The sequence below is a fragment of the Melozone crissalis genome, unplaced genomic scaffold (genome assembly GCF_028551555.1).
Source record: "Melozone crissalis strain CALT ecotype California unplaced genomic scaffold, PUWL_Pcris_2 ptg000006l_1, whole genome shotgun sequence".
NCBI classification, from domain to species: Eukaryota; Metazoa; Chordata; class Aves; order Passeriformes; family Passerellidae; genus Melozone; species Melozone crissalis.
In genome coordinates this window covers 36,971,718-36,995,273 of record NW_026535784.1, presented here as the reverse complement: position 1 = coordinate 36,995,273, position 23,556 = coordinate 36,971,718, and the positions used below count along the sequence as shown (strand labels likewise).

At 40.1% G+C, this 23,556-nt stretch overlaps 2 protein-coding genes across 2 annotated transcripts; both read right to left on the bottom strand.

Moving 5' to 3' along the window:
• Window positions 1-1,948: 1,948 nt before the first annotated feature.
• On the bottom strand, window positions 1,949-8,235 carry FGA (fibrinogen alpha chain). The gene is made up of 6 exons (XM_054295697.1): window positions 8,156-8,235; window positions 6,243-6,371; window positions 5,175-5,358; window positions 4,745-4,890; window positions 3,032-4,070; window positions 1,949-2,670 (listed from the first exon to the last, which is right to left on the bottom strand). Exons 1-6 carry the CDS (start codon window positions 8,204-8,206, stop codon window positions 1,961-1,963), a joined length of 2,259 nt encoding a protein of 752 aa, XP_054151672.1. The 5' UTR covers window positions 8,207-8,235; the 3' UTR covers window positions 1,949-1,960.
• Window positions 8,236-13,339: 5,104 nt separating this feature from the next.
• Window positions 13,340-17,874, bottom strand: FGG (fibrinogen gamma chain). Its single transcript, XM_054295846.1, has 9 exons — window positions 17,803-17,874; window positions 17,662-17,706; window positions 17,088-17,271; window positions 16,889-16,982; window positions 15,801-15,931; window positions 15,032-15,165; window positions 14,713-14,897; window positions 13,860-14,137; window positions 13,340-13,521 (listed from the first exon to the last, which is right to left on the bottom strand). Exons 1-9 carry the CDS (start codon window positions 17,872-17,874, stop codon window positions 13,340-13,342), a joined length of 1,305 nt encoding a protein of 434 aa, XP_054151821.1.
• Between the last annotated feature and the right edge of the window lie 5,682 nt (window positions 17,875-23,556).

Sequence of the window (23,556 nt, the reverse complement as noted above, 5' to 3'; positions counted from 1 at the left end):
AAGACAATAGAATTAACTATTATAGAATAACACTGATAAAATAAAACCAACTTGTTTCACTCTTTTACAAAGGTCTTTTGTATCTTTTTTAAAGAGGGGGAGGATTATTTCTAAGTGTTTTCTATAAACTAATGAAATCTTCAAACTAAAGTATTCTTCAAATTATTCTTAAGTGTTCATGCATGATCTGGGGAGAAGGAAATGCATTCCACTAAATAAGAGGCAGTTTTATTCTTTTGTATTATAAAAGTAACAGTAGCTACCTGTGTAACAAGTTGAGAAGGAGTAAAAGTGGAAAGAGTATTGAACAAACCAGTAGGTGACTGGTCCCTTGGCTCAAATCCTGTTGTTGGATAAAATATGTCCTTTTCTGGGACCTGGTCATGTACTTGCTTTCACACATATGTGCTTTCATACAATCCCTATGATGGGACTGGAGTAATTAATGTCCCCAGTCACAGAGTAGTGGAGGTTGAGTATTTCATCAAACCCAGTAGTCTGTGTTCCCTTGAGCAGTCAAAGACAAGACTGCCCAGCCCTGGTGGACAGGATGAACATCTCAAAGGGGTCTGCCTTCCTCCACAAAGAAAGGGACCCAGATCAGTAGGGGTGGATGGGTCCCTCCTGAAACCTTTAGTGTTTATTTAATCTGTGAAGGCCAGGAGGGCAAGAAAGAGACATAATGGCAGCTTCTCACTCGAGGAGCACATGGATGTTCAGCATCCACACAGGCAGGCTTCCACTGAGGCTAAGGAACAAAAACTGAATGTGCAAGTGGAAACCTGTTTTCCAAAAGCACAGACCCCTCCTCACACATGAGTGTAAAGATGTCTTTGCTCTTCAGCTCTTCTTTCTGAAAAGAGCAGACAGTGGCTGTATTTGAGAAGTGCTGCAAAAAAACCTAAAAGTGAGCTGCCTTACCAGTATTTGATGATCTTGTTAAATGGTATGCAACATGTCAGTGAGATTAGAGGTAAGGAAGTTTGCTCATGCCTCTTTCTAGAAGCACAGAAATATTACTTAGTGTAAATACTTGTGTAATTTATGCCATAAAGTATAAAAGTAAATACAATGTGGTCTTCTGTAATTGTGTGACCAATATAACTGATATTCCATGAAGTCAGCTTTTTTCTAGAAGATCCTTAGCACACACTGTCAGCAAGCTGATTTAAACCCCTTACCCTTAGAAGAATTCTTGTTTGGCATCTGTGCTGAGAAATATTCAGTTCCTCATCTTGCTTGGTGTGGTTAGTCATAACCTTTTAGTGGTTGCTAGAAAATAATAGCCTGCTTTGGGAGTTGCATTTTGATGAGTTATCATGGAATTGTCTTATTTTGAAGCTACTAGTATGCATGATAAGCTATCTAGGATTCATCAATGGGATGGACAATCCATGTCCATATTTATAAAATCAAAGCTTAGGAGATTCTTACAAGTCAGTCCTAAAATGCATGCATTCTTTATCAAAGTGTACTCCATGTTGGGTGTGTGAAAAAAATGAAAACCCGCACCATCCTTGGTTCTGTCTGAGACCTGGCTCCCACTGCTATTGTAGTCCCCTTAAAATGGAAATGAGAATGTGAATGTTGAACTTGGTTAGACTTTCACAGTCCATGTCAGTGGAGGCAGGATTTTGTTGTGAACATACTTCTAAATCTTTTTACTTCTTTAATACTCCTAAAACAAAGTAAATAAATTAAAATTTTTTAACTCAAGTCAATGTGTGAGCTGCCAAAGACATGGACAAAGTTCATATCAAAAGGGTTTTCAAATCAATATTTCCTTGTCAGTTAAAAACAAAATCAAAAAAGTCTCGTTGATAATTAATCACTTTTTATTTTTTAATCTCCAAATGTGCTCAGTTGCCTTCAAATTCACAGGGTAAAGGTTCATCATATATACATGTATAAAAAAATCTTTTCAACTTGTAGCCATAACACGCATTAAAGGCCTGTCTTTCTACAGCGTTTCTATGGGCCTGATTTTCATTCTAACAGTTTTTAGGGAATAATCAGAGGCTTTAAATGGCAGCCAGACTACACCATTTTCGATCTCGTAGGGGACATTGTACCTGGGGTCGTAGTGGCCACCCGGGTAGTAAATGCCATTGAGGTTGGCAGCCTGGCAGCTGTTGTACCACCAGCCCCCCCCATACATCTCAGCACAGTTCTCCTCCCAGTGGTCCTGGTCCCGGTCAAAGGTGCTGAACTTCATCTGGGCATGGGAGGTGTACTCGGTGCCCTCTTCCAGCCAGCCAGCCACCAGGGCGTCCCCGGCGGTGCCCTCGTAGGAGGACACAGCCAGGGTGTACCCCTCAGCTTCGGACCCTACCTGCACGAGATACTCTGCAAACACAGCATTCCCATCCCAGTCCTCTAACTCTACCCGCAGCACAGAATCATTCTGAGTCAGCAAGTGCAGGTTTTCATTGCCCAGCCACAACTCTCCTCGCCCCCTGCCATCCACGCTGCCGAAACCTTTCTTGTAGTCTTGCCAGGTGCGGTTAAAATTCACTGATCCATCCATTCTTTGTTGGACCAATAGCCATCCTCCCAAAGTGGTCTCTTGGTCGCAATAAACTGACAAAACCTTATTGGATCCCGCTGGCTTGATTTTGAAAATGCCACTTTTGGCACCAGAAGTGTGTTTCTGGCGGATATCATCACAGTCTAAAAAAAAAAGTTGATCTGGTTTGACAGAAGTTATCAGCAAAATTTAATAAAAGGTTCAGAGGAATCCAAATAGCAATAGCTCAGAGGAAAAGTGTTAAACACGTCTTGGACTATGCTAGGTGTAGTGACAGGCAACATTAGAAAGAATTCAGGAAAGAAAATTTTATATATTTCTTACATTGTGAATTGTCTATGTAATACCTGAGTATTAATGAAATATTTTCCCTTTTGTTTCTGAGGTGGTAACAAACAGACACAGTGCTTGCATTTAATCATCACACTGTTGTGCTACAGTATCTAAAATCAATGTGTCAGTTTGGTCATGGATGGAGTTTGGCTCCATTACCTCAATAACTACCTTTCCCAGTGCTGGGTGTCCTTCGCTTCCCTCCTGACGATCTGAAGCTGCGTGCCTGAAAGTCTGGGGTATCCTCTGCACTCTGATCGTGTTCCAACCCACCTAGCTGCTCATTTATTTCACGAATCTTTACTGATTTGGTTTCAAAAGTAGAGCCTCCCTTCTTGAAACTAGAAGAGCTGGTTGCTACAGTCTTGGAGTGACTTGCACTGCCAGATGGGAATCCAGATGGCTGAAGTCTTCCAAAGTCATCTTCTTCCTCCTCTCCTAAGTCTCCAAATTTGACTTTTCCCCCATAAGCTCCTGTACCTATGTGGCTACTGCCTGTGTGTTTGCTGGTAGTGAAGCTGCTAGATCCACTAACGTGCTTAGTAGCAGCAGATGGAGAGTCGGGGGTAAAAAATGACTCTAGCTCAGGGAATACAGTCTCTAGCTTGTGCACGGCATCTGCACCACTAAAATGGTAGGTGGTCCCTTCCCCTCCAACATTTCCAGGTAAATAGGCGCAGTCTGAGCCATCAGAAGAGACTGTTTTCTCAAATACTTCTTCTCTAGGGCCATCAGGCCCAGAGACAACTTTTCTGGTGGTAGTTTTGGTGCATCTACGAACAGCGGAGGAGGTTTTGTCTTCCAGACTAACGGTTTCTCTCCCATGAGTGGGAAAAACTAATTTGCTGGGGTATGAAGATTCATCCCCCCTTGCTTCTGCCGTGCGATACGAGCTGTCACCTCGGGAGGGTTTCGTGTCTGCTTCTGGTCTTTCTAATACCACTTCCATCTGCTTGATGTCATTAATTATGTTCAGAGCTTGCATTTCTGGGAGAGGCTTATGCTTAAAATGATCAGGAATATTAGAGTCCTTAAGTGGCCTCATTTTCAGTGTGCTCAAGGGGATTGTTTGAAGCTCTGGGTGCAAGTTGATGGAGTTGGCTTGGACAAGCTGCTTCTGGATGTTGTCGTAGCTTTCTGTGTCCACCTTGTAATCAAAACTTCTAGCACAGGTTCCTTTGCAAGCTCGTATCTTAATATCAATGTCCACCTACATAACCAGAGAGAAGTAATTTGGTTAGGGAGCTTTCCCAACTTTCTCAAGCAAGGATATCTTCTACTGAGCAGAGGAAAGATGAGAGCTGCCCTAGTACCTCCCACCTACAGCTGAGAGTGGAAGATTCTGTCACGGGGTTACCATTGCTTTCTCAAATGACCCAAATGATGGATTTCTGTTCTAGGAATCAAAATGAGCCTTTGATAAAAACCACTGTTTGTGGCATGACTTTTCCTTGTGTTACCATCAGAAGAACTGTCTGCAACCTGGGAACACAGGTTCTCATACCCACCCTAGCTGTGGGCAGCAGTGGCAGCACTGGGGATTGACAGAGCACATCCCTTTTCTAACTACTCAGCAGCTCCTTACAGGAGGAGAAACGCCTCATACAGAAGCAGTTATCAGCAGAGGGATCATGGCTGTGGCCTGAGAGAGAAGCAGCAGATGGGACTAGAAACTCACGTAACTCATGCTGGTTCCTACAGAGCAGAAGTAGAAAACCAGGATGGATAGGCAGCAACTCATTTGGGGATTTGTCTCAGCAAGTCAGGTGCTGTGAGAGTTGCACCATGTTTTCTCCCAGCAGGAGCACTGCTCACCACAATGCACAGCTGCCCTTTCTGTAGCTAAGCACTGGAGAGCATGGGAAGGGCACGGCAGACACCTACCTCCAAGCGCTTCATCTCCACCACTTGTTCCTGGATGCTGCTCTGCAGAGCTTTAATCCTGTTCACTTGAGTGACAACTCTCTGCTTTAATGTCATAATTCTCCGTCTCAGTTCTCCTGACAGGCGACCATAAGTCTCATCAAGCTCTGAAATAAAAATGTCTTGCAGTCAGCTATGCCCGTGTGCTTTTCTTTCCTAAATATGTATCATATTTTAAAATATGTAATTAAACACATAATTGAGAACATATTTCTCATAGTACTGAGCAGATTAAATTAATTTTTGCTAACTAGTTAAAAGTCTGTTAATATGATTGTTCTGTTTCCTGATAATAATATCCAGTGCAGCCTGTATTTTCACTACATATGGCTTATTCACAAGAAAGCAGTAATTCAGTAATGGATAATAAAACTGGGCCCAAGATACTCACCCTGAGCACTGTCCAGGTTTGGTTTTATTGTATTTACAGTTTCCACAATTATCTGATTGGACTTCTTATAGTTGTTTTGATTATCTGAGAGCAGTTTCTTGATTTTTTCTATTCTTTGACTGAACTCCTGGTCCTTTTCTTCAATCAGTCCTTGCATTCTGCATCCTGATGGACATTTTGCACCCTAGAATTGAAAGAGGGAAATAACTGCTAAAATCCTCAAGAGTAAACATCTTGTACAACGGAATCTGTGAAGCATTTACTCAGAAACTTGCTGTAACTGTGGGGTGTGGAACAAGTAAACCTTTAGTTTCCCCTCTCCTCTGTTCCTCATGGGTGAGATTTTTTTGTAGATACATATATATTTCCTAAGGGTCTGCTGTAAGAAGTCTGTCATCCAGTTTGAGGCAGGATGTTAGAAGCTAGCATTTTTAAGCAAAGTTTTCCTCAGAAAAGCTTAGTGTTCTGACAGACTTAAGCTCTTTGCCAAGAAGTCACCAAATAAATGTAGCATAGAAAAGGACTGAGATGCAAGAGGCAAGAAAGAGAGGAATTTATAGCTTATGTACAAAAACATCTGGTCAATTATTATGAAACATTTACCGAGCATCTTGTAATCTGACTTCCTGAAAAATTAACTAGTGAGTGATTTGAGTATGTGATTTCTAGCTACTTCTTTTCTTTTTATCACAATTCTCTTTCTGATGCCTTTATTTTATGAACTCCAAATGTGGTAATAACAAAATTCTGAGAAGAAACAATTCTTATGTTTTTCTATGGTGAGCCTTTGTTTATTTAACCTGTCTTTTCCAGACTTACTTTCTCTTCTCATTCTGCACCACTGCAAACTTCTCCCTGTTTATTTTGTCTTCATTTTCCCCTTTTCTCCTTTGTTTCCCACAGGAGATCTGTGCAGGCTGCCCTGACCTGTAGCGTTACCTTGGTCGTAATGCTGAACCCTGTGCTGGCCTGTGGCACCTGATGTAGTGATCCAGCTGCTGATCCAGCTGCTGATCCAGCTGCTGATCCAGCTGAGCCCCCCCTTTCCCCCCAGTGTCAATGGCTCACCCAGTCATCATCTGCACAGAAGGGCCAGCTCTTCTCAGACTGGCAGCTGGACGGGGACTTGTGCTCCACAATCCTGGGACCACGCACTCCTGCACCCCCCTCCTCAAAGGCAGTCTTCCCATCTTGTGCCTGCCAGCAGGAAAAAGGGGAAAAGTAAAAGCAAGGTTCAGTGAACAGCTGTTAAGGAAGCAGAAACACAAAGCTCATGTCCTCACACAGCTGGTGGGTGGCTATGACAGCCATCTGGTAAGCATCACACTCAACATTTCTTGTAAGATACTATATTGTTTGTTTAGTCAGAATAAAGCTTTACATCTCTTAAAATTAATGCTTTCATGTAGCGAGCTAGTGATGCTCAGGATATATTATGATCGTATCATTCCACAGAAATATTTTGTCCTGTGTGTAAATATAAAATACTCTTGAAATTAGACTGAAACTGGAAAAGTAAAAATAAATACTTTAAAAATACTATTCCCATTAGCTGCAACAATCTAAAATTCTTATTGTCACTTCACCACCTTCAGTCTACACAAAAGTAGCTTACAGATATATGATTTTTCCACTAGAGTTTCTGATTTTAATCACAGTTGCTAACTGGAAGCTTGTAACAGGGTTTTGCCTGACAGAAAGAGCAAGAAAGCTACTAACACAATTAAAAAAACAATTTCAGTGGTGGATGGATTTCACTATATTAATAGAAAGAAGCACAATAAATACACTGAGGTTTTCTTCAAACCTGAGAAGAAAAAGTGATATACAAGATAATTCCAGGCTAAAACACAATAAAGATTCCTGCAGTGTTATCACTTAGTAAAAAACCTTTTTTTTTTCCATTTTTTTTTCATTAAAGAAACCTGTGTTTAAGATGTAATTAGGTCTGACTGCAATCCTCTGTGCACATTTTGTGCTTTTCAAACATTATAATTAATGCTTGAAAATATTAATGACTACTTCTTATTATGATTGATGATTAATTCTGAAGCTGAGAAAGTGATCCTAATTCTGATCTCCAGGGTCAGAACCACTCTGAGGAACTGGAATGTTTTTATTAAAATCAGCAGATTCAAATTCATTAGTTTGATTAATTAATGATTTGATCTGGCCCAAGTGCCTCCTAAAAGTAGCACATATATCCAAAAATGCCCTTTAGGCATTGACAACTCCAATATGACTGCTTCTGTTTTGTTCCAGCTGCTTCATATAATTTCTGTCATTTGTTAAAACAGGCACTTTATTTAAAAATACCCAAACCAACAGCCACAAAGAAAAATGTAAAGAATATAAGGTAATTATGGACTGAGTCCTCAATGGGGAAAAAAAAGGTTATATTAGCACAGTTGAAAATCAAGTTAATCTCCTTCCTTATCAAAAATTTGATTCTTACTTAGCTGTAGTTTAGGCTGATGTTGCTGCTACAAGAATCCTTGTTTTTAAATGTGTCTTTCGTAATAAAAGAATTGTGCATTACTTTTAGGTAGAAAATACTGCTGAAATGAAAGGGGCACATTCCTATACTGAAATACTGTCCAAAGGAAAGCACAATTCATCCCAATAAACATGAAAATTCCTGAATGGCTGGAGCTACTAGCATCCAGCCAGTTATGTTAAAGACTTAGAGCATCACTTATGAATGTTTGAATTCATGTAAATGGATTTGCTTTGCTGCTCTTGAAGCCTGGCAGATTCAGCAAAACTGAGTTAAGCAAAGCTATAGAGGGCTAGATACTCCAAAAGTAGTGATGAAACTTCATCAGTGAAGTAGTTACACCAAGCTGCTGCATATGTGTGTGCACTGAATTTTACAAGCTAGGTGATAGACAAAATCTATCTATCTCATGAATGAACATTAAATAAATGCTTACTATTCAAAGCAGAAAGATACAAAAAGAATCAAGTAAGCAAATTCATACCCAGGCTATGCTGAGGCACAGGAGCACACTGAGGATCCTCACAGGTATCATCTTCAGGAGAAGATCACCAACTCTGACTGAAAGGATGCTTTCTGCCAGTCTTTTGGTGCAATTTAAACCTGAATGTGAAGCTGAGATTAATCATTATGCTCCCTTCTGTTTGTAGAAAAAACACACCACATGCCCCCCTCCCCCTTCAGTGATTACTTAAGGCCTCTTGCACAAGTTTCTGCTGTTATTTGCTCCAGATAAGTTTGTTCAACACCAACATGCGGGCAACACCAAGAATTCCAGGAAAAAAGTCTGTCTAAAACTGTTTCTTGTAACTGGACGGTCAACCAAGATGTGTGTCAGAGCCAGTGGGATCCAGCAGTGCTTACCTGCTGGAAAACACACACTCAGTGTGATGGGCATTTGGCTGCATAAACAAAGAGCTGATATTTGAAAAAGGAAGTCATTGCTTTGCCTGCCTGTTGGTGTTGAACAAAATATACTGAGGTCCATGGAGAATGTCCCAGTCAAACTCAAAACCCTCAGTTTTTAACTCTATAATAGACACAAAAGTCCAGTGAAAAATCACTTGTGAGTTTTGTGAAAAAACTTGTGATCACTTGTGAAAAAGCTTGTGATCTTCCTGCTCAGGAGCACAGGAATTGCAGGTGCAATCTTTGTGGGTTCTCCTTGGGCATACAGTCATGGACTGTGCTTTACCACAGGATCACATATGATACTTCTTCCACTGAACCCCTTCTGCCTCACACTGAGCATGGGGATGGTGCTCCACAGGCAAGCATCTGCCCAGAGCTGTACACTCTTTTCATTGTAGGGTGATGCTCTGCAGACTGCTTAAAGCTTTAAGGATTTTCCCGTGATATATTACATTCATTCCCTGGCCGTGAATTTCCCCTTTTCACAGTTGTAGAAACCAGGTGGGAAGGTTAAGTCCAGAAGTAGCTATTAATTTTTGGGATCCATTTTGATGGCCTGAAGCCTTCAGAGCACACCCTAAGTGCAGCTCCCATTGCTGGCAGCTGCCTCTCTGTGCCAGCACCACGGGGCTCAGGGGGAACAGCTGGCAGCCAGCTCTGGGACACATGAGTGTCTTTCCTATGGTCCCACAGGAACTGGCTGATCAGGACAGGAATAGCCCCTAATTCTGCAGGGTATCAGCTGTAAGTAAGGCACCACTGTGCCCCACCCTGTCCTGCTATCTGTATGTGTTAGAATCTATGCAACAACTAAAGCATCCTTCATAATGCAGATGTGAGATGTGCCACTTGGGTTCTAACTATTCCCAGTTTGTCAGTGCTTGATTTTGTGATCATCAATAATAACATTATATTTGTAATTTAATGGGCCTTAAAAATCAATAGTAGTAAGAGCACACGAAGCAGAAGAATTTCTGCCTTTTCCACCATGGTGACAGAGGATGTGACAATTTGCTAGGAGATGTTCCAGGCACTGGTCACCAGGGTAACACGGGACATGGCAAGTCGCATGTTCCAGACCTCTTCTGACCCTGAGGGATGGCACAGCTCTCTGGTGACACTCAAACACAGCAAACTTAACTCTGGTCCAAGTAAAACTCAGCCACCAAGGCTAGAGGGACTGGAAAAATAATTGATATCTGATCATAAACATTAGGTAAGCTAAGAGGGGTTTCCTGCTTGCTGCGAAGGCAGCTGCTGGGGGAAGCTGGGGTGAAGGAGGAGCTTCTCAGGCCTTACAGTCAGGGGCTGAATCTGTGTGCCTGACCTTCAGCCTGTACCTCTGCTTTCATGTTGCAAACATTCAGTCACTTCTGTCAGTGTTTGTTTGAAAGGCTGGAGGCCAAGAGCTAGACAAACTTTGGATTTAACTTTAATTCAGGATCAAAGGACAGAAGTGCAGTTCACTACTTCATCTGCCCTGCTTTTGGCTAAATGCCACAGTAACAGTCGGGGAGTCTGGGATTTAGAGGTGGTTTGTGTGCCCTAGATGTGAGCCTCACCTTGTTTGGCGGTGCCTTCTGCTCCTCCTGCTTGCTCATTCATTACCTGCCTTTGGATGCTTTGTCTTAGACTTGATTCTCCTTCAGACTCAGCTCTCATCTTCACTTTCTCTTCATATGCTCCTCAGACTACCTAACACTTCTTAAGTCATTACTAGTCAGTCCCAGCACTTTGTCCCATATTTTCCCAATGCAATATCCCAGAACTGAGGAACTCAGAAGTCCTGTAGTCAATCCACTTTATTTGATTCTTTCATCTTCTACATCTTCCTCATTCAGGGTTTTTTTTTTTTTTCCCTTGCCTTTGGAGTGAGATTTTTCTTTTCAGTGGTCCTTGGAAGAGTTACTGAAAGCTCAAGGTGTGAAACAAAGGCCACCAAATCCTTTAATAAACTTTTATAAAGTGAGAGGTACAGACTTTTCTAAATACAGGTAACTTGTACTATAGGCTACAGTCTGAGGGTCATGTATGATAAGAAATTATTTAGAAAAGAGAAATATGCTCAGCTCTCAGCATACAAAATAGGGGCAGTAAGTTCAATTGCAATGTACTTGCTTGCAAAAAATAATACTGAGAGCATTATTCTACTTTAAGAGTTAGAAAAACCAGGTCTTTTCCAGCCTCTTTCTGATAAATATGGTATTGGATACCTTAGCAAGGAGCTTCCAGAGGCACGAGTGTTGCTAGATTTCTTCCAGGGCCCAGAGAACACAACAGTGGGCTGGGACCCTGAAGACTCACTGATTAACTCTGGCATAGGACTTCATTGAAAGATCAGGCCTCTTGGATTTGCTGATTCTGACCCTTCTGAGCACTGGAGCAAATGCTCCTCTCTAGAGATGAAAATGATTTTTGACAACTTAAGGACATCCATCAGCAAATCAACTGGAAGAACAGGCTGATCTTAGTAATGGTGAGCAATCCATAAAATGCCAGCTCATATTCATGAAATGTGTGTAATTACAGCAGATGGCCATCAAATTGCAGCCAAAATCTAAATCAGGAGAGGCAATAACAATTCTCATCTAGCAGAGTGTAAATATAGATATCAAAGCGACAGAGGTGAAAAGAATACTTTTTAAATCCATGTTGCAAATATGTAAATAATATCAACCTAAAGTCATGTCATAGGTGGCATAAATTGAAAACAGAAAGTGGAAGGGACTCAACAAATGCTACTCAAGTGGTGTTTGCAGAACAAGGGGGAGACTGGGCTTGCCAACCCTTCCCTTCCATCCTTCTCTCCAACCTCTCTACACATACTGCTTCAGCTCCATGGAGCAACAGGAGAGGCCTTACAGCACAAAATGTTCATCAGGAAAACTGCTTTGCTTGGTGAGGAATTGAGTGTCAAGGCTGGCAGGGAGCTGTGCATCATGGCTGGCTGGACGGGTGCAACAGATTTGTGCAAATATACCAGTTCAGTGGTGTGGAGGGGTCATTCCTCTTCTCAAGCCATTGTTAACCTCACCTGACCCTAGCTAATGAGGCCTTCTTCTCTCCTGAGAAACCTGTCTTCCTCTTAAATTTTGGTCCAAGAGAAAAAATTCAACCATGTCAAAATCTTAATAAAAATGAGAGAGAGTTGGCAGTTTATTGTGATGTGGAGACTCAGATCCAGGGAAGATGCTCAGCGCCAGCCTCAGGAGGTATCTGGGTATCAAAACTGGAAAACTGCTGAGGCAGCATGAACTGATTGTAAGGTCTCTTTCATCACTACAATGTCCTCCTGTCTCTAAAATAAAGCACTTGAATGTGCTATTTAGAGGTACCAGGCAAACTTCTGGTCTTTCATAAGTAGCTAAAAATATAAAGACCAGGATACACTTCCTATTTTACTTAATGCATCAGCTTGAGATAGTTATAGTTTCTAGCTCTGGGTGTATCTTTTGTTGAGCAATTTACTCACAAACCTAATTTGGTTTGCTAACACATCCCTTAAATGCACTCATCAGATTTTGAGGAGGTACATTCAGACAGCACTTTGTTGGTTGTGACCTGTGCTGTGGATTTGCTGATGTGGATCACATGGGAAATTATTATCAGATCCAGAGAAAGAAAATGCAAGTAAAATGCAATCAATTTCTGCTGCAAATTTTAGTATTTCTTGGTTGCATGGCACTGAATACATTGAAGTAATTTTTAAATATTTGTGTACTACTATGTGTCATATAGGAAATGAAACTTACTCCGAGTAAAATTTGACAAACTTGTTAATGTGTATGGTCTGGAGTAAAATACCTTTTCTTGGTCATTGATACCACCTAGCACATCCCAACTAAAAATGTATTCATTACTTCGTGGTAACCTAAGTTAAATAGTCTTCAGCAGTAAAGTAGGCTACTTGCAACTTGCTATGTACTTTGATCTATGTCACCAAACAACTTTATTAGAAAACTTGAAAACTTATGAATACTTGTCACATTTATGGAGAAATAGGTTGAACACATCAGTCTAAACAAAGAGCAGGAACTGCTGGTGTGAAATTCAGGAATGACTGAATCAAGTAGGTTTGATCCACCTATCAAAAGTTTTCATTGCCTTGCTTGGCCAGCTGTAGACCACAGATAACAAACTCAGGCCTTTTTGTAATAATCAAAAATTTATTGAGAATAAGAAAAAAAAAAACCAACCATCAGCAAAGGTAAGCACTGCTCAGGGAACGGGTTTGGGTATCTTACAGTCAATGCTGCTTTGTAGTCAAAACTGAACTGTGTAATGTTTGTTAAGTTCAGTGTCTTGGAAAAGATTTGCTTTTCCTGTTCAGCCTGGTCTTTTTCAAATCATTCTTTATGCGTCTCCAATCTAAAACAGAAAAAAAAGATGATTTTAATGTTCTTCTAATGAAAGAAGTACCTAAGGCTATGATGACATGTTGATAGTGTCCATACATAGTTACATTAGTTGGAAATTAAAAAAGCAGCATTTAATATACACAAAAGCAAGGGATTATTCTTGATCATGAGATTATTCATTTATCTATCCATTAAAAGAAACAGTAATGAAGAAGGTGCACTAAAATTAAAGTACTAATGTGACTACTACTACTGTGACAAAATGATAAAAAGAGCCAGCTTCTCTAAGATGCAGCGGGCTTAACTTCAGCTGTCCATGCTCACTATTTGAAATTATTACTGAAGTATTTCAACGATTATTGAAATGTTCTGTGTTAATTTTAAATAACTCCTTGGCCCTATGGTCGAACCTGTTTGACATTGCCTAAGCTGTGCTGCTGTCCATCCACTGACAGTCTGTTGAATGGGATGATTTTCATGGCAGATTTCTTCATGGAGTACCACCGGTCACGCCAGGTTGCCCAGATAATGCCATTGTCAAATCCAGCAGGACCGGCATCTTCTGATGTGTACACACCACCTAGGAAACACCAGTTGGAGCAAAACAGTTGGTAGCTTTCTAAAATAGTGCCCATACATTTTTCTGGTCCTGACACCTCCATGGCTCCCCTGGGTGATCTAACAAGACTCTGTTCACCCTCTTTCTCCCCCTATTTTGTTTCTCTCAGGATTGATTATCCCACTTTGGAATGGAGAGCAGTAACAATTTCCTACCACTGGTGTTAACAATTATTGCAAAGAACGGACTATGCCAGCTTTGGAAAATCCAGAAGGCAAAGTGTACTCTACAAACGTTTCTCATTTTCCTTTGTCACTGAAACATGGTGTCCTGGATATAAGCACTCAGAAGACACTTACCCACATAATATTTGCCATTGAGGTGGCCAGCATGACATCTATTCATCCACCACCCAGATCCATCCTGCTCAGCACAGTTGCCTTCATAGTTATCGTTGTCATTGTCGTGGGTACTGAACCGCATGCCATTGTGGTAGGTGTAGGATTTATCACTTGGGTCATCCCCAAAATTGAATCCATCGAAGGCATCCCCGGCGTCACCCCCGATGAAGTAGGCGTAGGTCAGTCTGTACTTGTCCTCTTCACTCCCCACTCTGAACACAGCGTAGTCAGCAGTGCTGGGAACAGAGGGCAGGGCTCAACATGGGCATGCTGCATTCCCACCACATGCACAAGTGAAAAATGCATCAGCGCTAAAACTGCAGAAAAGGCATTTATTGCATCCTAGCATTTCAGAACGAATTGTTTTTATGTGACTGTGGGCCTCAGTTCAGTGACACACATCCAATCAACTTTTGTGCTCCAGTACCCGACATATTTTCTGATTACTAGTCTTTAGTGATGTATGAAATATCTACATTATCAACACACACACAGACACACAGACACACACACACATATGTAGTCCATAAGATATGTAAGACAAAGAAACTTGGAGAGAAGAAACAGATTCTTTCTGCCTAATAAATGAGTGCTGACAGCATGTGGCCTTATGACAGGCCCATGTGACTGCAACACCCAGTGACTGCTGTCACAGCTATAAGCTCAGGAGCCAAAGCAGTTCCATGCACACGTTATCTGGTCTCAGAGTTCATAAATTTTTAGGAGCAACCTTTTGTCAGTACAAAACTGATGCAGCAGTGGGAGCAGGAGGTTTTAAGCTGTCATTCTCAGAAGCAAAATAAGCAAATACCTTTTTTTGCCACTCCAGTCCTCCAGCTCTATTCGTAAGGTGTATGGCAGAGTGGACTGTGTAGTTATTAAATGCATCTTTTCATTGCCCAGCCAGAACTCAGTGGTGTCATCTGGAGATAGATGTCCAAATCCTTCCTTGTACTGAACCCAATTTTTACTGAAGTCTTCGCTCCCATCCAGTCTCTGGAGAAATAAACCACGAATACCAAAACCAAAAATAAAAACCCCAGTCAAAAAAATATGTATCATATGTAGGTAAATAAAAACAGTACTCATGCAAAAAGTTTGTTTACAGCAATAATACATAAGTGACATACCCTTTGTAGTACTGTCCAGCCATTGCCATATGAGTCAATCTCACAGTAGACTAGGAATGACTGCTTGGCTCTCTGAGGCTTGATAAAGTACAGTCCACTTTTCCTTGCACCCTTATTTGCAATGTCTTGACAATCTGAAGTTAAGATATTCCAAAGATCATTTTCAATCTAGCTACAATTCTATCCTTACATTTATTTTATATTTTAACTTTTTTAGTGCAAGAAATGCAACTTATCTAAATACCATTGTTGCAAATTAAGCTACTGAGTCCACATAGTTCAATGTCATTGCTATAAAAAACCCTGCTGAGGGTCACAGGACTTGTGTAAGGTGAAGATGAATTTAGTCTCATGTAGAGTTTAAGCAGTGTAAAACATAGTCATTGCATTGATTACCACAGCAACAAAGAAAGTTAATTCTGGACCTAATGGAATAATTAATTTTTTTTCCACATGGCTTAGTAGAAATCTGATGAGTTATCTTCTCTTAGTCCCAGGTCCATGGAAACTCTAGTCATGTCCCTCATGCTTAGCACACATTTTGGGATAATCGTATTTTGGCCAAAGAGGCCAAGCAAGAACTAAGTTCCATTTGAATCCTTGCCTGCAGATCATCTAATTTGTACTGACTGGCTTTATAATGTGCAATTTTATGTATCTTTGCAGAAGTCTATGACCCACAAGATTCCAAGTGAATCACTGCTGTGATGCCAAGCAGCAGCACTGGTAGTGAATTAACCCTCCACCATAGAGGGAACATTCTGCACACCTCTTCCAGTTGTCTCATAAATTTCAGCCCGGTCCTTGCACGGCTCCTGACAGAGTGACTCAAGCTGGGCAATCTTCTGTTTCAGCTCTGTGATCCTGTTGCCGTTCATTATATGTGTGTCTGTCAACTGTCTGGACAGAGAGACACAAAAATGGGTTGTTGTACCTGCTGTTTGGGAATGTGTAATTCCCATTCATTCCCCTGGACACATGCCTCATGGATCTAATGCTGCTACATGCACCCCTGTAAAATGGGGTGCCTCTCTCAGCACTGGTATTCAGAGTTAAGGACAGGCAAAATGGGAAAGCACAGGCTTAACCTCATGCAAAACTTAACCATACGCAAAACTTGACTCTAACCAGCAAAACTCTAACCAGTAATTAATGTATTAATATAACTCTATGGAAAGTTTTACTTTCCTCTCCTGATGTAAAGAATAAAATCCTCTTCAATTATGGATGTATTTGTAAAACATAAGTGCTCCAAATAAACTGCTGAAAGTGTCAGAATGCCTAAGAAAATCTTTGACATAATGTCATAGAAACAGAGGTCTGTCAAAAAACATATCCTTAAGATTTAGTAAGATTAATGATGTTTTCAATTCTATTTCCAATGTTTACTTATAAAAGACTATCACTAAGTTTATAGTTACTTATGACTTAGAACTAGGTAACTGAGCTAATTTTCATGGATGTATGCAACAAAATTGGCCAGAGTAAATGATTGCACAAACATTCCACATGCTCTGCTTTACAGCAAAAACTCATGACCTCCAAAGGTCATGAAAAAAAATTTAGGGAGAGCTGGCACAGCAGGGGAAACATAAATAAAAATATTGCCAGGCTTCATGGCAATTCTTATCTTGTACTTCTTGCACAATTAACAGTTTGTCCAGGTGAGCAGAGAATTCAGTATCAGATTCTCATGATCCTTCTGTGTCTTGCTAGGTAGCTACTAATGCCAGTGTGGGCAGAACTGTCCTCAAGAGCACAAAAAACCTTTCTGAGAGAGGCTTTTTGGCACTTGACAAAAGAACAGAAAGAAAACAATTTGAATTGTCACTGATAAAAGAAGTGGAAGATACCTACTGTATAGTAGTTTCATGAGACAATATAGTCTTTTCATATCTGACAATTTCTTCAATTATTTTCCTGGACCTCTGAGTGTAATCATCAAGTGCATCTGTAAAACAGAAAAGGTACAAAATAATTGTAGTTAGGAAAATTAAAAAAAAGAAAACCACATAAATAATATTTTTCAGTTGTGTACTTATTTTTATATGCTCACTTGGTAATATCTGCTTTTCTGAAGGATAGAGGTTTTGGATGTGTTGGATCAGTTCGTTTGCTGTTACTGTGGCATTAGAAATACGCTGCAAAAGTCTCTCCATTTCCAGCAGGTCATTATCCACAGTGGCATGGTATTTAGCAAAGAAATCTGCGATGCCACAAGTTGTGGGGCAGAAGCTACCCTAAGGAGTAAAGGGACACAGTTGTCAATGTTTCAGGGGCAAAGCAAGCAGAGCAGAACATGTGGGCAGAGGAACTTTCAGTCACTGCCAGCACAAATGATAAAGGATAAAAAAGGGCAGGCATTAGCAGCAGACTTTGAATTTTCAGAGGCACTACATGCACGCAGCAAGAAAACAGTGCATGCCATTATTGTAGCATCTGCTCGATATGTGCTTTCATCCACTTTTACCAAGCATATACTGCTATCAGTAAATGACAGGTTTAAGCAAAGCACACTTAATAAGTACAGAAAACAATGATGGGGTTCAAGTGATAACACTGCTTAATAATCAGCATAGAAAAGCTTTAGTTGCATTCTTAAGATAAAAGAAAATTGTTCAGGTACTTACAAATCTGTCATCCAGTATGCAGCAGTTTTCTCTGGTAGCAATGTACTGAAGAGAAGAAAAGAGGGCTGTTTTTAGTGGATTTTCTCCAAGACCCCTTTCTGCGCTAGCACGCAGTTTCCTCCAGGCTGTCCCTTCACTTACCGCCATGCTGGTGGACAGGAGCAGGGAGAGGAGCGAGCCCAGGGGAGCCCACCTGCACAGCCTCAGCCCCATCGTGTCTGTCCCACCAGGGCCACCTGTGCGCTCAGCAGCCGAGAATGTCCAGCCCAGCGCAGGGGGGCGGCAGTTTAAGGCAGCAGGCTGAAGCTGGGGGCGGGCACTGGGAGGTGGTGGGAAGAGGTGGGGTAGGGATCTGAGGTGGATTCCCAGAATTTGCACATACACTCCTCCCATTTTCACAACCCGCTTTGCGCTTAGTCGCCTGATCTCTGCTCCAGCCAGGTCTCAGGGGACGCAGGAAGGTGAGATAAGGCATGGAGACGCTACATCTCATCACAAACATCATCAAACTCACACATCGCTTCGTAACGGGCTGGCAGAGGTTTCACTCTAACAGCACAGGGAAAAGCCACAGTAGCAATCTGAATTATCTGCACCAACTATCAATTGCCTAAGAACAAATGATATTTTCGGATTAAGTAGGTCTTTCCCACCACAGATCTCTACATGTTTTGCAAAGAGACTCAACACCATTTTCCCAGTTCTGTAGATGACAAAACTGAGGCAGAGAAAGGTGTAAAGTCATTGGGCAGTGGCATATCCAGAAAAGAAGTCTGTGGTATTTCTCACAGGCAGTGAATGTTCCCTATCCTTCAACACAGAGAGTCCATTCCAATGACTTCGGTCAATGCTTCCTTGCTGGAGAGCTAATGTTGTTGGTATCTGCCTTCTTCAATACTGCTACAAGAGTGCTGACAAGCCCTGTCTTCTGCCATGGGCTTTGTTCCAGCAAATTACTTTAGTATGTCCTTTTGCATGCTCTCTGTATTGGGAGCATTGACACCCTTCCACTCATGACCTAGACCCAATGTCTGAACTATGGCTTCTGCAGAGAAAGTCTGATTTTGTGCCTGTACAGCACAATGTGTGAAAAGGCAGTGTTGAATGAGGCTTTTGACTTCGTTACACGTTTGACCAGATGATGAGAAGAATGGTGAGAATGGGGTTCAGGGATAGATCTGTTGTTACTGGGGTCAGCTTTGTGATTTCAGGCAAATGACTTTGTCTCTGTACAGCAGGATCAATTCTTCAACTTGGCTTAATAGGGATTTTAAAAAGGGGAAAAAAGCATTATATAGGAACCAGATTATTAGAAAATTAGATATGATTATGCCCTGAAACATGGAGAGTTCCTGACCTGTATATCCTCTTTCAATCTGGTCAAATCGGATCAAACAGAAGGCTCCCATCATGTTCAGAGATCCACCCACATATTGCCAGAAGGAAATGTGAGTGTTTAGGATGATAAAAATCAATCTGATGTGACACAAGTGAGGCTGAAGCATTGTGCCTGAGTGTCAGCTTTCCAGTAACTGCACTGATGACCAGTGAGTTAGTCGCCAGGCTGCCAAAAGTCTTTTCCAAAGGATGATCGATGCTAAAGGTTTGTCTTTCCAAATCTGCTATTAATTCCCTTCAAGAGCTATGTGCAGAATGTCCTCTTGTTGACCTTACTGATACAAATAGGACATTTCCACCTTTTACAGAGTTACTTCTGTTTCCTAAAGTGTGAAAATAAAGTAAATAGGATGGGTAGAAGTCAATCTGCTATTGTGTTTTTTACTGTTGCTTCACTGGTGCTGTTAACATGGACTGAGGAAACTGTGGCTGAACCTCCTTGTCACTGCTGCTCATACACCGAGCTTGCTTTGCTTCATCTTTGCAGCTCATGACACAAGTGTCCACAGTGTCCTAGAGATACCATTCCAGAGGCTGTGCACCAGCAGGACTCCCTTAGATATGACAAGGGAGCATGAGTGGGCTGCCAGTATGAACTTTGTTAAGTAACAGCTTGAACACAGATGTACACTGCACGTACTGTTTGTGATGCAATAGGTGAACCACGTAGCACAATTCAGGTATCCCTCATCCTCTGACAGAATAATGAACACATCTTTCCTTTTTGTCGTTAGAAGTAGCACATATAGGCCTGAAACTCTATCAGAAGACTATTTGGTAGCAGAAAATGAAAAAAAACCTGTCTTGTGTTCCTAGGCAAGAATTTCAGAGAAGATGACAACATTGAACTCTGGCAGTAAAAACCTAGTTCACCTTGAGTTTAAAACCCCAAGATTTTATAGTTAAAGCATGAGAATGGCTATAATGACATAATAACAATGCATAAATAGAGTTTCAATGTTCAAGGTAAATGTCTAATTGGTGGGAAAAACAAAAGGATCATTATTCTTACAAATGGGTTAGGAATAGGAAAACTGAATTTTCAGTCAGATGCTTATGTTACACAAAATTATCATATTTACATTCATGAAGAAGTCAATTTTCAACATTGCCTCAATGATTACCAAATATTTGCACACGGCAATTATAAGTGTTGCTTAGCTGTATTTGTAGTTACAACTGTGGTACTTCTCAGCAGAAGATGTAAATATTTAAACCTCAGGAAATTTTTGTTTGCTTTACTGATTACATAGTCATGAATAATTAATCATTTCATACGTTTGCTTCTTTTTTCTTTTCTTCTGTTATTAGACCTTTCATTACTTAGAAAGATCTTAGTCCTACTTTTAATTAAGTTGAAAGCAATACATATTCTTAGTGGAATGATTATGTGGTGTTTTTCCTCTTCCACATACCATTTTGTCTTGGTGGGTCCTGGTTGCAAAACAGCTGACCCACTTACCAAACCAGTGTGCTAGAGACCTAATTGTACCCTCAGATGTGTCCAGCCTAATTTAGCCAAGTTGATTTTCTGGTCAGTGTTTTCTTTCCAGTAAGTCTGATTGCTGGTTTGGTAACAGATGAGGAACAATTCCTGGTAGCACAGATGGAAGGAAGAGTTCTCAAACTCACTGTACTCTTTTCCTGCAATTTATTTTTGAAGAGAGAGTAAAAATCATTATTTGCTTGAAAGAGATTTCTTCAACTCAGTATTGATTAGCATTTTTTGTCAGCCACTAGGACGCTAGCCAACACCTGCCCATCATTCATAGAAAACCCTTCCTGAGAAAAACAAACACGTTTGTGTCTGCAAATTAGTTCCTGAATATTAGAATATCGTTATGGCTGCCTTGGAAAAACATCTGTTTTTTAAGCTTATACTTACTTGCCTTAAGCATGTAACCTGAGAAATCAGTCGACAACATTTTAGAAATGTTTAGTGATGAGTTTTAAGATTTCCAATGGGCTTTTATTACTATTTGATTGAAAATGTTCAGTGGAATTGAAATAAACTTGCATTTTTTTGATGCTCCAGAAGATATTTTTCCTATTTAAAAATAAATAAATATTGAAAGATACCAAATACTAAGTTATGAAAAAATATCCCTACAACACTTTGCTATTTATCACCAACATTTATCACCCTGCTTGCATTACTAAACAGATTAGTGGGCAAAATCCCCTTTTCTAGGTCAATCAGTAAGTGTGATAATTAGGATGAGAATTAGAGACAACTAAAAAGCTGCCTTGTAGCAAAGCTACACCAATGGTGGGTGAGAAAGCCGAGTGCACTAAAGTGAAAATGAAAAAAAAGTTTTGTAACTTGTCTTTCTCTTTCAATTTTCAAAACGTGGGCGAAAGGTAAATAACAACATTTTTTTCCAATTGCATAGTCCACTCTGTGCAGCATATTTCTTCCTTACCCTTCCTGAAGTGAAATGAGTCAACAAAATCAGTTGCTGTGCAAGGGAGAGCCTTTAATTTCTTTACACTTGTGACACCAGTACAGGTACTTTGCTCAAATACTGGCTGGAAATAATTGTTTCTTTGAAAACTGAGTGAAGAACAGTAAGAAATGTATGTACTTCATGTCAGGAATAACCTTTCATTTTGGAAAGAAATTATGGGGTATTTTGCTGCCTCCACACTGGGAATATGCACTTTAGAGTGTATTCTTTAATACTTACAGGCTAATGTATTTTCTTAAATCAAAACATGGAAGTTACAGTGATTCATGACTGTTCATATCAGCACTTTTAATAACATAAAAGATGCTTTGTTTTTTTGCAAAGAATAACCAAAGGTTATTGCTTTAATACATAGTTTTTATTTTGACTTAAATATCACTACAAACAAATTTAAATAAATATGTTAAAATTAAAGGCCAAAAATCAAGACACCTAATCATCATAATAGTTCTGAAGACACCTCATATCTATAGGTCAGATATTTGATGGTTTGAATGAGCTAGTATCTTATTTTTGAAAAATCCTATTATGTTTCTGTTTAGTTAGTTCTGCTGGCCTAAATTGATGCATTACAGATTTTATTTAAACTTCTTTCAAATCTTAAGGTATTAAGAGTGATCTTATGTCTGAAAAAAAGAATGTGATATAGAGGAATGGAGTCAGGATGATTCAGAATATATATAACTCATTCCGTTGTTTTGTCATAATTGAGGTTTTTCTGAGTCCTGTAGTACATGATGTTATACCTTGAAATTCTAAAAATCTCCTACAAAGCCCTAAACCATTTTCAGTGAAACATAATTTTTGAGCTTATTTGATGCAATATAGTAAATTCTCTGCCTTTACTGATCTACAGAAACTGTTTTCAGCTGTTGATTCACTTAGAAAAGGTTGGTATTCAGACTGTCTTCAGAAGAGAGATTGCAATGTATGCTTTACCTTGAGGGCAAGAACAGTGAACTTATTTGTTAAACAAAGAGATGCACTAATTTGAGGGAATGAGATAAGTAGTAAATTCAAATATTTGCTGAGTATTTTGTAATTAGTTGACAGGACAGAGCCTCAATAAACTAAACAGAGTCTACTTCAATAATCAAACATATAGGCTGATATTACTAGGACAGGAATTTATTGACAATAACATTAAAGAAAATACAGCAAAAATGTAATGTATTTCACAATAAACCTCTGGAAAATACTTTGCTTGTACTTTTTAAGCAATCAGAGAAAGCCTGACTGTCAGAGAAATCCTAGAAATATAATGGAAAGTGTATTTGTTTTGGAAAAATGCACTCTGTATTGTCCTCCTTGACTTCCAGGATTAGGCTTGAATGCCATTAATTCAGGATGATGGAAGCAGAAGAATGAATTCCACAGTTCTCTTACACATTACCTGTGCTCCACGCTGGTGCACCAATCTGTTTACAGGAAGAGAAGCACAGGCTTATGTTTGAAACATCAATAGCTGATTAAATGTAAATATAAGTATTTAGGGTCACTGAGGAAAAGAGAATCTCAGATTTTTCTACATGTAAATCATAAGCAGAAAAAAAAAAGCCTTCTTTATTGTTAATGTTTTAATCTGTAGTCTTTTTCTTTCTCTGGCATAAAAAATAAAGCCAGAAGATTTTTCTTTCTCTTGCTTTCTTCTCACAAATCATGAGAGGAATTCTGGCTTATTAAAAAATTTCCATTAAGCAATGGGTTCCTATCACGTGAGTGAGTTGTGACAGCTTTTATTGTTGACCCAAATGCCCTACACAGGTCACAAATAACAGTCTCTTTAGGAGCACCTCCTGCCTATGAATTCTCACAGGCTTGTTACTCACTGTGGTTTCTTTTGGGCCTCACCGACAACCACACACTGCCATCTGGTGTGCTCAAAGAGCAATAAACTGTTCCTAAAATCTCTTAAATCATCTCAAAAACCCCCTCAAGATAAAGACTTGACCATCACAGAGCATTGCTTCCCAAGCCTACCTGGAAAAGAACCACTATATAATTTGCCTGTGTTTTCATTTCAAACAAT